General features: G+C 36.9%; 1 protein-coding gene across 1 annotated transcript in view; it reads right to left on the bottom strand.

Annotated features, from left to right (window-relative positions):
* Positions 1-15,794, bottom strand: part of LOC100549076 (glutamate receptor ionotropic, NMDA 2A-like) — a 93,670-nt gene that overhangs the window by 71,656 nt on the left and 6,220 nt on the right. The window contains exons 2-3 of the mRNA XM_031555775.1: positions 12,570-12,684; positions 211-416 (exon numbers count right to left, since the gene is read on the bottom strand). Coding sequence (XP_031411635.1) covers positions 211-416; positions 12,570-12,684 — 321 coding nt within the window. The remainder of the gene's footprint in view (positions 1-210; positions 417-12,569; positions 12,685-15,794) is intronic.

The following is a 15,794-nucleotide window of genomic DNA, read 5'->3' as shown; positions in this document are numbered from 1 at the left end:
ACAAGTTTATAACTAGAACCTTCCAGCTTATTAAAAAGGAAGTACACTGTATGTGAAAGGGAGAAAGAGGAAGAGAAATACGGAATGAAAAGCAAGAGAAAAAATAGCAGATTATCAAAAAATATATACAAGAAAAGAAATAAGGGAAAATAAATAAAGAAAATGAGGGTGCATCTTTTGCACTTTAGAAAAATGTAATGATTTACTTACTTAATTTTGACAAATTTACGACATGGCACAGTGTTTTTTTGGCAGCTTTCCATCAAAGGATCCACATCTTCAACGATGACAAAGGGAGCCTCCTCCAGGGTGACGATACTCAGGTGGTTATCATCTGGATCACTGTCTGCAAAGGAACTGTACCTTGGCCAGACAGAGTATTTCAGGCTCAGTGAGTTGTTCTCCCATTTCCCCACCTGAAAAACCCAAGATACACAGGCTACTCACATCTGCTTGCTTGTTTGTCTTATATCTTATCTTTTCTTAACTTATATCTTCCCTACAGAAATTACTTCACATGTTAGAGAAGGCTTCACATTTGAGAACGCATTGCTAAAGCATTTTGCCTAGTCCTGGGATTTCTGAGCTGGGCCAAACTAAACAGAACAGAAGCATAATTCCACATGACATGGTTCTTAGTAGAAATAATACATTCTGCCTTAATTACTGCCAAATAATTCAAAAAGTTTAGCAACTAATCAAACAAACCTTTAGTGTTAGGGTAAATATATTGTTTTAGGACTTGTGGGGAGCATGTCCAGTTTTACTTTTAAATTATATATTTACTATTATAAATTATCTTATTTACTATTATAAATTACCCAGCCCTAATGAACCAGTATTTTTTTCCACTGCCAGAACACCAGCAGTGGGCAAATGATTAAAAAATGATTTAAATATTTTGAAAGCTCTAGCATTTTTAACTACTTTGTATCTGTAAATCTAATTGCAGTTTACCCAAGCGGTAATGACAGATTATATAAATGAGCTACCAGTCCACATAATTTATAAACCAATACATTTTAATAATCCTTCAGTTACTTAAGCTAAACAAATTACAACATAATCATGAGACTGGTGAAATATTTGTTTTGCAAGGAAAATAGTGGGAATTAATGATACAATGACAGTCTCAGATGCTAAAAAAAGACTGTATTAAATTTTTTCTTCCCTTTGGTCTTCTAAAGACTTTAAAATGAATTGCAAAAGTGCCCAAATAACATAATTTGTATCTCTTCCCATTTACAGAAGTAGACAAATATGTGCCCTTTGCAGTTTCCTTTCTGTCCCGTTTCTAACCCAAGATGTTTTGCTGAACTTTAAAGTAAGAGGTGGAAATGCCAAATCTTTATACACTTAAATTAGGAAATTCAAAATATCCCAAGAGAATGAGGAACTCTAAACCAGCAGGAACCAGGCACTGAAATTATATTACTTACAGTTCTAGTATGTAATTTAATCAAAACACAACGGATGTAGCCTTTGAGAAAAACAATTCCATGCACAGGAAAACAAATGTACTTAACTCTACAAGACAGTTATATTGCAAAAAACTGTTTGATCGCCAAGTTCTGGTACATAATCTCATTCACAGCAGGGCCTGTGCTGCTTTATGTCAGCTTAGACAGCATCATTGATGGCTACACCATAAATAAGCCAGGAGGCTCTAGCCAGAGCCTTCTACCAGACAACAAACACACTGAGTACAACAGTGGAAAATGTGCCTGCCTATTCCAAACAGCAGTAACAAAACCATGATGACTGGGGCTCAATTGCCCTTGGGTGTCCAGGAATGTGGCAAGAGCAGTGCAGTGCCGTTCTGCATGTCCTGGTAAAGACTCTGGAAGCATCTCCAGTGTGCATCACTGTCACACCAGACCAAAAGGAACACAAAAAGCCCACTGTGATATGCACTTATCTGATCCCATCAAAAATACAGTGGCTGTTTTGTTGTTAAAGCAGGAATCATGACATATTTCAATACTTTACTTAAAGCAATTGCCCTTTTATTGTTCTGAGAAGGATATAATCAGTGATGTTTTTAAGGAGCTGAACATGGGGAAATGCTCATTTTTTAGGTAGCTGCATCTCTACAGAAGTGTTATGTTGATTAAGTCTCTAAAATCCAAACATCTGCTTTTTCCACAGATCCACCTCCATAGTCTCTTATTGTATCAGTGTCAAAAAATAATTAAGACCTTCCCTCAGGCCTCAGGAGCATCACCATTCTCTCTGAAGAATTCTGCTGCTGTATTGCCAGCACACTGAATTCACCTGGGCTTCAGAGAGGCACAGATCTCACAAGCATTGCAGGTCATCCCACAGTGCAGTGAGGGACACACAGAGTCAGAAAGCACAATGGCAAAAAAGAAGTACAAGATGAAGATTTCAATGTAATGAACAATGGCAGAATATTCCTGAGGAGCCTTGCTGGTGGGAAAATGGCAAATAAGGAAGAGTAATTAGGAAGAGTAATTACTCACTCCTTTTGTTTGGGTAATATTTGTGTTGGATTTGCTTGTCCTGATTTAAATAGTTAGCATGAACATTGGATGTGCTCTGTCACTGATGCTGGACTCATAGTTGAACAGTTTTCATCTTTATTTGGTAATGGTGTTGAAGAACACATGTTGCACTTCTTTCTACCATTCAGCTACATTTCTGAATGATCAAAACACTTTTTTCTTATTTATTATAAATGGAGAGTAAGAACTTAGCTTTCTGCAATTAAAACACATAGTCAAAATACACTAAGATTTTTATAGTTACATTAGAAGCCTTTCAGCCTCCACAGAACTAATGGTAGTACAGCTAATAAGAATCTGAATGGTATTAATTATTTACACAGTGTTTTGTAACCTCATATATTATTTAGTTCTTTCAACATCCTTGTGCAATTGATGGTATCAATTTTTAAAAGGTGAAGAGTTGAAATGACAGAGAAAAGCTGCAGATTAAGTAAAACTGAAACATTAATATGTTCCTGCTGAAATTCAGAGAATTTATGAAATTAAATCCATATTTTGCTATCTTGCAAGATCAGCATTTGTGTCACTTACGGAAAATTCAGATCTAGGACTATATCCAATCAGCATCAATTTTGAACGCATGAAAAAGTTTCACATACTTAGGTGGGAAAAACTGGTCATAACACATTTCCATTTTATTCCTGAACTTTATAAAGAGATTTGCTTGTAAATGAAAGAATTTCTGTGCAAACTCAAATGTTAAGTTCTTATTCAAAACTCTTTAATGACTTACCTATGACAGCAAAGAAAAATAACTGAGACACCAAAGGCATGCAAGTCCTGACTTCACCTCTGAAGACAGTAGAATAAGTTCATATGTAAAATAGAAAAACTAAAATATGAAAAGTTCAGCTGCTATTTTTAGTGGGAGACAAGAACTATATTTGAATAAACCATGTTACGGTGAAATAGCTGACCAACCTGGACAGCTCCAACATTTGCCTCCAGTGTCTTGCAGCACACTTTTTGCAGAGCACGCTACTTTAAGATCATCAAAGCTACTGATGAAATGAACTAAAAATGTCATCCTCTGACCAAGTCCAAGTATCTAGATTGGAGGCTCAAGGGGTTCCTTTTTAAATTAGTATGCTTACCTTGTGATATTGATATCCCTTATACAAATATTCAAGAAACAGCCAGGAAATCATTGCAATGCAGGCTATGGTAAACCATTAATCATATGAAGGTACTGACACTGAAGATACCATTGTTACACACCAATCAGGCCTAACCTGGAGTTACAAGTTTTTCTCTGAAGATATTAATGTTATCAAATTGTGACTCATATGGTTTACCGTCAAAGAATTCAGAATAAAATCTCATTGACTGGAATCAGATAACAAAGCAGGAGGAAACAACTGGGGAAAAAAAAAAAAAGGACAGGTGATTGTGACAGTATAAAGGCTCAATATCTACACGTTTCTTGTTAGCTACCACATAATGCAAAAGTTACAGAAAAGCTGAATTACTTACTAGATACTTTATTTTTTAAAAGCAAATGTCAGCAGATTACACATTCTCATTTCATGAAGAAGAAACAAGAAATGGAATGTAGTTATTAGTTGCTCAAATCTGTTAAATCTTTTGGTTCAAACAGCTGTTATGTAAAGGAATACAGTGCACAACACAATGATTGCAGTGCAGCCTCAGGAAATCTGCATGTTTTGAAGCACTGTTGGCAATATACCATAGAACCATAGAATGGCTTGGGTTAGAAGGGACCCCAAGGATTATCAAGTTCTGACCCCCCTCCACAGGCAGGGCTGCCAACCTCCAGATCTGGTACTAGATCATATACCCTTCAACTCTGTTTTCTAACAGAAAATGATTTATCTGCACAAGCCACTCTCTGATCAGTGCTGGCAGCATACAGCCCCAGAAGCCTTTACACCAAACCAGGTAATGAACTTACATGTAGACTGGACAAAGTTGCGGCTAGATACTCTTGGCTGGACTAGCTGCATGAAGAATTTGGAAATAAATGTTGTTCTTTCTTATGTTTCACAAAACAGGAATCTAAAGGAGTAAGCAGTAAATCCACATATTCTTAACAGAGACCCGCACAGCTAATCAAAGACTGGGAGATATACAAAAATAAATAGTGGTAAAGTCACAGATAGCATTGAAACACACTGTCTCTACTGTGGAAATCCTCTTACTACAGTGATGAATCTTATTCTTTATGTCTGCAGCCTAGAAATCCCAACTTCTACATAACCAATCTCAAGTGAACTCTGCCATTCAGAAGTCTTCACTTATTTCACAGACTTCAAGCCATCACTGCTTGGAAAAGAAGTTAGCCAAAGACAAGAGGTCAGTGAGAGAGTTAGAACACTACAAAGGCCAGGCTGCCAAAACTCTATTTTGATAAGTTATGAGATGGGTAGAAGAGTATTTTCCTGAAGATAATTTTCATTGCCCTCCTTTTCCTGAAAGAATTTTTTTCTACTTGGAGAAAGAAAAAAGTGAAAGAAATATGAATTAAATTGAATTGAAAGTAATTTGGATTTGAAAGAAAGTTGAAGCAAATTTGAAAGAATTGTTTCTCTGGGCCTGAAGTGGTCAGGCAGTTGAACTAGATAAACTGTCAATGTCCTTTCCACTTCAGCTATTCTACTCTACTCTTTAAGAGAACAGATCAGAAAGTGGGCACTTTTTGCTGTTCAAAAGATAAAAATACCACTTGAAATATCTTGTAAAAAAAAAGAAAAAAGAAAGGTGTTTTAATGAAGACATTGCATGTACAGTTCTGGATTTGCTGTCTAGTTTATCACAATACATAGAGATAAGTTTAAGTAAACGAATTTCATCTGCCTTAATTTGTTGAGGTTTTTGTTTTGATTTTTTTTGGTTGGATTTTGATCCATTGAATTTGAAAGTGTAATTTTTTTTCTCTGAAACAGAATAGAAATATTCTTTTAAGATTTCAAAACGTAGTGTGAGGTAGAGAATCACTTCTACTAGCTCAGAGAATCAGCTGAAAGCACAGCTTGTTAATGTTAGGCAGCCAGTTTCATATTCTATCTGCATTAAGGTGAATCTCAAGTATTTGGGTTGGTGTGGCAGGCACAATGAAGTCAAAACAAAATGCAACTTCTATACTTGGTGCAGCCACTCCCTAATGACAGGAACTGTAGATGAATCGATATAGTTTGCTCAGTTTTCCTCCCTCTCCTCTTTCCTAGAAGATTAAAAATATCTTAAATCAATCTTCATTTAAGTGTAACACACGGTCATCTTCACCTTCAACAGTGAGCTGTTACAAAATCTCATCTGATGGCAAGTCAATTCCTTAGCCCAACTAGGTACCTGTAGAATACATGAAAAATATAGCTATTTTTAAAAAAACGTGTTCTTTAAAATCTCTTTCATGTAGATAGTTGGTAGTATGAGTTTTGTTAGAATGACAGACATTTAATTGAGCATTAAATAAAGCAGAGAAGGAGTATCTGGACTTCTGTATTATGGAAGCTGGAACTACGGAAATGTTCAAAGACAGGTCTAAAATTCTGATTTATGTTCCAAACTTAAACTCATTAACTACATATAGTTACAGTCTCTAGCAAGTTGAACTATAGAGAAGAAAACAGAAAACTTAGAGTAAACAGACCATAGAAGCATGTCTAGGAAAGTTCTCATTCTGCCTAGACCTCCTAAGAATTCAATTAACATTACTAGGGTAATTAAATTGAAAATGAGCTTAATATCAGCAGATGCTATGGTATTTCTCTGTTGGTAGACTCAAAAACAGAGGAAGAACGCGAAAATGCACTGAGACGGAGTTAAAAGTAATAAACACAGCATTGTTTTCAAACCAGAAAATTCAAGCTGAGGAAAATGTCAAAAAAAATAAAGACATTCTCTGCCCATGGAACTGTCATATTCTGAACCCAAATAAACTTTACCCTACTTTGTGGAAAAGCCATGAAATACCTAGGTGTTTATGATAAATTTCTGTCATTCCTAGTTAGATTGCTAACACAGTAATGTGTGGTCTCAACCCCAAAGAAATATTGAAGATGACCTCCTTTTGAAAAGAAAGCAATAGAATTGGTTTTGGGAAAGATCCTATCCCAAATTATAAAACCTCTTATATATGCCCAGAGGCATGTAACTCTTACAATATATAAACAGATACATATATACAGTCAGTTCTTTCACATATAAAGGTAAAGAGTTTATTTCACTAGTCTAGATGCAAAAACTAGTGCTCCCATTATAAAAAATATGTGTATATCTATCACTGTATTTCTTTTAAACATATACATTCTTCTTTATTTCTTCTTTTTATGCAGTCTGGAATTTTCTCATTTGCTTAACAGAGAAGGAAAAAGAAAAAATAGCAGAGAGCATGGAAGAGTTCATTTAACATCAACCTGAATTAGCAGCCACAGGGTCCTTGTCTCATTCACTCTTGTCTAAAGTACCTTACAAATACCATGCATTAACTATGCACTTTGGTCACCTTGTTCATGCCTATCCATTTTCTGAAAATCACAGCTGAAGAGGCCAATAATTAACTATTTGGTGTGGTTTTCAGAAAAGCAACAGAAATACAGCTAAGAAAGAAAGAAAAGCAGCAAAACTACTCATTACTGTACACTGCAGAGTCCCCTCTCCTGCTGCACCCTAAAGAAGTCTCTAAATAGCACGTAGATGGTTGGTATAGCCCTAATCACACACCCTCATGGAATGAGAGAAACAGAGAAAGGCCAGATTCTGAGTAGAGAGAGAAAAGAGCAGAGCATTCTCTTTTGCATGCCAGCTTGGCACAAAAAGAAAGTCTGTCACACCAGCACATCTCAGAGAAAACAAACAAATAGCTCGGTCCTATCACCCTCTTCCCAGCAGATGGGAGCTGTACGCAATACGCAGCCATCATCCTTTTGTAAGGGAAAATGTTACACGACAACACAGATGCTAAATGCACTCACAGGATTACCCAAATAAAAGGAAAAAAAAAATCTCTGATTCTTTTTTTTACGCTGAACACACATATATTGCAAACATACTTTTTGATCTGTCACACTTTCGTGAGGAAAATAATGCTGAGCAAATACAAAATCTAACTCATCTTGATTTACAGAAAAACTATTTGTTTCTTTTATTTGGCCACCCATTTCCATGTACAAGGCACATCTTACGTCAATAACTAAGGAGCGTAAATCAACTTTGTCAGAATAGTAATAACAAGTAGCAGCAGAACAAAGAACACAAGAAAAATCCTTTCTCTAGAACCAGCATCTGTTGTAGACCTTCTGTTGCAAACCTTTGCGTTGCTTCATGCTGGTCAAGGTTTGCATTTCACAATGACATTCTTAATTTAAATGACAAAATATGATATGGGCATTTTCATATCTTATTAATAAGGAATGGTTTACAGCCTTAGTTGAAGATGGCCATTTGAAGACTTTGAAGTTTTCAAAAATTAGTGCAAAATCTCACATGGGGTATGCAAATGTACTGTTCATCCCTTATGGCTGCTCCTTACACTGACAGGAAAGCACCAAGACCACGGCCATCAGGGCTCATAGGAAAATTAAATACCCACAGAGATTATAAACAAACAGGAAGGAAGAAAAGTAGAAATAAGAAAGGAATAATCATTTTTTGGAATACAGGACATTAAGAAATGGTGCATAATAATTGCTGTAATTCAAAAAATCCAGCACAGAAAAAGCTGAAAGGCCTTTCCGTTGACCAAATTAAAGCTCAGTGACACAGAAATAACATACAAACAACTTTCACTCAGCAGTACCAATATAGGGATGTTACAGTAAGACTAAATACCCTAATTGACAAGAATGAAATAAGGAAAAAACAACCTGACATGTTAAGGGCATGCTGCATCTGCTATGAGCATCAGCTTAGGCCACATAACTACTGACAAATGGTACAGCATTAGATCATGCACTGTAGTTCATGTAGACATATTTACTTATAAATGTTAGCAAATGTCTATCCCAAGACATCATTATCATAGGATTATAGTACAGTTTGAGTTAAAGGTGACCTTAAAGATGGTCTAGCTCCAAGCACCTGCCATAATACCTGCCAGGTGTACCTCCAACTGGACCAGGCTGCTCAGGGCCTCCCCCATCCTGGCACTGAGCAATTCCAGGGATGGGGCATCCATAGCTTCTCTGGGCAGCTGGTGCCCGTGCCTTACCCACCCTCTGAGTAAAGAATTTCTTCCTAATTTCTGATCTAAATTTACTTTCTTTTAGTTTCAAATCATTGCTCCTCCTTCTATCACTACACTCCCTGCCAGAGTCCCTTCTCATCCTTCTTTTAGGCCCCTTCAGGTACTGGAAGGCCATCACAAGGTCTCCCTGGAATGATCCTTCAGCTGTCATGAACCTAACTTCGCACACAAGTTCCCAAAAAACACCCTGTAACATCTCAGTGATGGTTTATGATCACAGTTCTTTGAAAAAAACTGTCAGAAATCTGACCAAGTGTTAGGCTTTCCAGTTTTTGTCCAGTGAAGTTTCATCTATGCCATTTCATAGTTGTCTTTCCTTAGCCACATGAAAGTGGATGTCAGTAGACAAATGGAGCTCTCTGTGAAGACCTTGGTCCATTTATTCCAGGCAGGAATCACGCACTCTCTGCCTACTCATTCCTTCCTAGATATAAACACATACAACCTCATACAGGGCTTGCAAATCTGGTATATGTTAGTTTATCAGACAAATTCAAGTTCTACATTAATTCCTGCATTAATAAGAAAGTTTAAAATCTTTGGTTACATTTAGAATAAACTTGGAGATTAGTGATAGTTCTTCCATTACTGTAACTTGCCTACTGCACTCATGCTCACCAAAGCAAAGAATAAATCACAGATCTACAACTTCAGTCAGTGTTGGTCCAACATTTAGTTCTCAGAAGAGAGAAGAAAATACTGAAATCCTCAAGCTAACTTCACCTGTATTAATTGGAGAGCACCAAGAAAACTTCTTTTATTCTGGAACTCATCTTTACACACAGAACGTGATTATCTGTAAATGGAACACAGTACTCCCAACCTTATTTAACATACATCATACACACAGCTAATTAAAGTTAATCTGATTCTGCTACTGCTATTTATATTCCAGTATATGATTTTAATATTGGGTTGATTGGTTTTATGTCAATTAATTTTCCCAATTTAAGGAGGAAAAAAAACCCAAAATAAAACAAAAACTAATAGCCTGTGAAGTTTGGAACTCAATGAGCAGTAAGGTGAAACAGAAAGGTCACTCTGCACTGAGATGAGCTTAATGGGGAACGTGCAGCTGGTACTGATGGACCTTAAGATTTTCTTCAGTTTAAGACAGTGTTGCTGCAGAGCTTTGGTGATCACTGGGCAGCAGTGGCAAATATATTAAGTTTCATTGAAACATTAAGCTTGTCTTCTTAAAAATCTCTTGTCTGAGAACAACAACCCTGTTGCCTGTCAAGATTAGAAGGGAGAATATGAATGTTGATGTCAAAAGTTTGAGCAGCTGCTCAATGATCTGTCAAAATATCTTGCTGGATGCCTGCAGAACATGCCCAAAAGTGATTTTCAGTCTTCAAACTATTATCATCCAACCAGCTTTTTTCAGAATCAGATATGGGACAAATTCCTCAGCCAATCCCATTTATATGTAAAGTTTCTATTTCGAAGTTTTGATACTGAGTCATCTGCAGTGGAAAAATGAGCTTATTTTCCTAGGGGTAAGATGTATGTTCTTCAATTGTGCTTGAACGAATTTTCTATAACCTCAAGCCCTGATTCAAGTATATCAATTTTGAGACCAAGGAAAACTGTGCTTAAATAAAAACAGATTATTACCTAAAACCAAAGAAAATTGAGTTTTCATATTAAATCTTGTACTTTCAAGAGGATACTGGACAAAAAAAAATCTTCACATAAAACACAATTACTCTTTCCTACATAAATAATAGAGCAAGTACTCAAAACTTCTGTGTACATTAGTTATATTACAAGGATTAGCAGACTGTTGCATTGGCAGTTTTTCACATGAGCAAATCATTTAATTAGATTCTAGGATTTATGTTTTCCATCTATGACTGTGAATATTTAATAAGACTTCAGTAAAACAATTCTGTGATACTAACTGAAATACTGCAATCAGAAGTAAATGCGTGCACTTGTCAGGAAACTCAAAGCAGGAAATATTGGACCACAGATGTCAGTTTTGAAACTGAGCAAAACAGTGCAGTGAGAAAGCCAATTTCTTTCTCCTTTTTCCTATGAGATAAGAAGTGAGGAAAGAAACTTGGAAAGAACATCAGTACGGCACTACAGAGATGTTCAAATAAACGTGGGGTGGGCAAGAATCTGCTTGTGTGTCTAATCAGAGGAACATTTCTGTTATTTCTGAAGAGCAGGGTGAAATTCTGCTATTAATGTGGGGTGCTCCGATACAGCTGAGAGTTGCCTCCAGCTTGCCAGGATAATTGATTAGTCAGTTTATTTGTCTTCATCCACGGAGGCAGGGATCAGCTTGTGGTCAGAGGAATAATTCTGGTGGTGACAGCCCGTTCTTGGCTGCCTTTCACTTCTCTGCTCTGACATAATTAAACCTGGCTGCTTTCCCATAGTCCTACGATAGAGAAGCAGACAAAAATGCAGCTAGGGGCAGGCTGCCTCTACCAAAATATCTCATCTGGCCTCTACCAAAAGGGCTCTAAATCTAGGTAGAATCTAGGAGTAGATGCATAACATTTTCTGGGCAGCAGTATCCTCTCAGTCACTCTTTTTCCTTCTAAAATCACCTCATACGCACCAGATGAAAACTGAGGTCTCATCCTACAGAGAGCTTTGTAGTCCAGTGCTGTAGGTGGAGTGTACACTGCTGTCATACAATATGCTCAATTAGCTACAGCAAAACTGGACTGAAACATCCATGCTCTCATATAGGAAAAACCCAAAGGTTAAAAGTGGCTCAAGTTATTTCTTGGACATATTGTCACCATGTCGGGTGAGTGCTCTCCTTAGAGAAGTATCAAGATCCAAAATAAATTTATGACACCATGAGCACTGTTGTCTACCTATATGTACCCGTTTTTTACCCTCAGTGCCACACTAATATTTCTCATCTAGGATAATACTTCTCCAGAACATTATATGTGATATGGAGACTGTTGCAGAATTTTAAAATTAGATAAGTAATTGGCATAATGGATACTAAGCAAGAGATTCTCCAACGATTCCAACTGACACATTCGGGTAGAATTAAATTTATCCAGAGAATTATATCTGCATCAAATGAATGTCAAGAAGCACACAGCATAATCTAGGACTACTCTCTATGTTTTGCATGACTAGCATATTTACAGAGATGTCCTACATCAAATAATTCTTATTTTGTCATTATTATTCAACATCATGAAGAACCTGACAGCCTTACAAAAAAGAATTGGATTTATGAGATCCTAAAACTATCAGACAAAAGAGTTCAAAGATTTCAGCAGCAATTTAGATAACGCACAGTCATGCTTTATGAATTTAAAATAGATCAGAAGGTATGATACATCTGTATTTTTTCCCACAGTGCAAACAAATACTAAGGTGTTGGTTTTTAACACATGGTATCACAACTATCCTGCAAAACATCAGAGCCAAAATTGAGAATAAAATCTGCTTAAAGTCTGTTGAAAAATCCCAACAAGCAAGTAAAAGGACTTTTCTGTACAGTTCCTGGACTATGTCAAGATACAAAATCTCCATGCAAACTTAGACACTTAAGGTCCAAGTTTCAGGAAATTTTTCACCCATTCTAGCTGGCTAAATTGTGCTAGAGAAACAAAAGGTGCATTTCATAATAACCTGAAATCCATGTGGTATCTCTTCACTGATACATTGCTTTCCTCATTAAAATTCCTTAGACCTACTCAGAATAAAGCAAAATTACCTTCTCTCAACTGTTGTGACAAACCTGCTACAGCAGAATATCATCACTGATGTGCGTGATATTAATCTGTCTGCTCATCTTTAATATGGTTCTGTCAAGTCTCCTATGTCCTTTACCTACAGATGACACTCACCTTCTCCCACACACGATCTTTGTTCAGTACGATCACCACCAGCCTGGGGTGTGCCTGATAACCATCGGCAGTGAAGGACAAATCCTTACCTTCCCAAGTCACATTCATCATAAATCTGAAAGGGAAAAAAAATAAAAAATCAGTGAACAATTAATCAGCTGTCCAGTGGTTAATGAGCAAGCTAATTCAGTCATCAGAAGCACGATGAAGTCCATGCACTAAATCCTGTTAATGCTGTAAAAAAATATGAAGTCTGTAAAGTTAAGTTTAGTAAAGCCTCAGTTTGCAAAAGCGGAGATGCTGAACATTTTTGGGAGTCTTAATAGAGGAGAAAGAAAAATATTATTTGTTAAAAATAATACAATTCATAACGCAGAAATCATTTTTAAAGTAGTTTCAACATCACGTGTGACTTGTCCACTTCATGAATCATCTTTTTAGCATTTTGCACAACTTTTCAGCACCATTCTAAATACATCAACATCAGATCTGCATGTAATGCAATATCACACTTTGGTCTCACTGCCATAATACTCGGAGGTCAGTGGACCTAGACTTGCTCATCTGCTCAGTCCTCAACATATGAGCTGACACTGCAGCTTTCAAACTGTCTTTGTGACACATGGATAATTTCCACTAATGCCTTCAGCCAAAAAGCAGTAATTAAGGGGTTGATAATATTTCATTTCAATATTTTTAAAAAGAAAATAATGTATATTTTTTAGTTTTGATTGATTTTCAGTGTTCTTCAAAACATATATCAACTAATTAGCACTTCAGATGGGGGGAAAAAAAGACAGCTTGCTCATTTAGAAGGTTTCAAACTAAAACGTACAGCTAAAAGGAAGATTTCTTTTTCCTCTTGTTGAAACTGTTGGTTTAATCCCAAATTTCCTACCTTTAGGTTTGAGCACTGAATCAAAAACTGCTTACCACACATCTCCATGAAACAGCTATAAAACTGAAAATCTATGTTTTTTATTGTTATTTTAATTTTTTAACAAATTTATGTCAATAGAAGGCTATTACTCAGAGTGTTACTATACGTGTCACCTCTCCTAAGATGGACCATAACACTATTGCTTGCTTTCCCTATCCTCCTCCTCTATTGCCACGTTAAGCTGCATGTTCTAAAAACAGAAAACCACATATAAGCAACCCTGTCAATAACAATGATTACACCAACTATATCAAGTCATTGTCCCTGAAGGTTTGAAATTCCTTGGTTAGTTTTTACTAATTCTAGTATAAACTACCTAGTTTAGTAAATATTGTTTTTATTTCCCAATTATTGCTCTCCATCTGTCATCGAAACATGTAGCCTTTTCTCCAAAGCACTGCCCTTTTGGTGATTCAGAAACGTTGGCGTTCTGGCCATTCAAAAAATTCTTTTTGCTCCAGACTTGCCTCAAAAAACATTTTTTTTTTCCCTCAAAATTTTCCACAGAATTGTAACAGAAATCCATTTCTATATTTGTTCCAGCTCCACACAGCTTCAGTGTTTCTCTGCGAGAACAGATTGCTTCTACTGCTCCAGGGTCAGAAAAGAGTGATGAGAAACTGCACTTTTTATTTAAAGCACAAATATGGGGATCTTGCTGCCAAGAGTCTCAAATAGAGGAGCACATAGGCCACGCTCCCTGGACTGAGATATTGCAAAAATCTATCATTTTGCACATTGTCCGAACTCCCACACTTAGGAAAATCAGGATGAAAGGGAAGCGAGTAAAATGATGGTAGTGGCATTGGTGTTCTTTGGCCACATTGAAAAAAATAATAATAAAAATCAAAACTCATGGTTATCAATGTGAGCCTGACCAAGCTATCTTGTGGGTGAGAGGAAAAACTGCATCCATCCATCCTACTGGGAGACCCACTGGTACTTCCAGAAGATAGCATACTCTCCACCCTATGTCTGTGGTCTGAAATAACCTGGTTCCCAGGGTATTCTATGAGATGAAATTCAGTCCAGGCTTTCAGCTACAAGTTCTTCTTGAACTCTTCACTTAACACCTCTAATATCCCAGCCCTCAGAGAGATGTGCTTTGGAGGGCTTAAAAGTTACTCCAGAAACTCCTCACTCATTGCACTGTGCTTTTATATCCACAAGAAACAGATGCAATTTTACACAGTGTATTTGTTTCTACAGTAGCAGTGTGGCCTCCTGGTGAATCTGACATAGAAATAATTCTTCAGTGTCACGTTCAAAGGAGAAGGTTTTGTGTAGACTTAGCTGCCTGAAAATCCCAGCAGCAGAAAGCACATTAAATAAAAGAAGATAGATCCAAGAGAAATAATGATATTGTATCATAACACTTAATAATTAAATGAGCACTGCCCTAAACAACCATATTAACACCATTCAGCACCGGTTTGACAGCAATTTATAAATTCACCCATCACAGCAACTCATATTTTATGACAGACTTCCAGCGTGAAAATTTTCCCCTCGGCAGAACTTTGCTTCTCAGTTGAAGTAATTTCCCATACACTACATTTTTCATCCAGCACTGAAAGAGCTTGCTCAGGAATAAAAAGCTTGTTTGCCACCTCGAGAGCAAGTGGCAAAGCAGCAGGCAGAACTTGCTGGCAGGTATGTGTAAGAAGCCAGCACAACGCTCACTCACTGCTGAAAATTAAATGTGCTGTGACCCAAAGAATAGCATGCCGAGGGAACCACCACCAAGGAAAACTAAGGACATGATGTGAAAGCAGGCACTGCTTGTATTCATATTTCCCACCATCCTTTATAGGAGGTCTATCCCTTCTGATTCATGAATATGAAACAACCCTCTCCCAACGAGCACAGATTCTTATGGGGTCAGGCACAAATGCCCCTATTTCCACAAAACTGGGAGCCAGGAGCGTTGTGTCCTCCTAAGGACTGGAGCATAAATATCCACCATACTACATAAGGCTTTGGTGTCCACTCAGCATTTTCATTACATAGTCACTGGTGATCAGACTTGAGTTGAACCCTTCTCATGCAAATTTTAGTTGCATTGTTACCCTTGATTTCAAACACCACTCATCATATTTTTGAGATTTATGTGCACATCCTCCAGAGTAGAAGCTATTCAAGCACCATCACAAGACTCAGAGCTGTAGCTGCAGTAATGCTCAAGCACTCAACATAAAAAAGATTAAATCTAAAATGAAAAACATACATTTTAAACTGTGTGATTTTATGAGCCATTTAGTAGTGAAATACATCTTGCAAGTTTA

The sequence above is a fragment of the Meleagris gallopavo genome, chromosome 16 (genome assembly GCF_000146605.3).
Source record: "Meleagris gallopavo isolate NT-WF06-2002-E0010 breed Aviagen turkey brand Nicholas breeding stock chromosome 16, Turkey_5.1, whole genome shotgun sequence".
Classification (NCBI taxonomy): Eukaryota; Metazoa; Chordata; class Aves; order Galliformes; family Phasianidae; genus Meleagris; species Meleagris gallopavo.
Note: the sequence above shows the minus strand (reverse complement) of the source record. Positions and strands in the feature narration are given on the sequence as shown.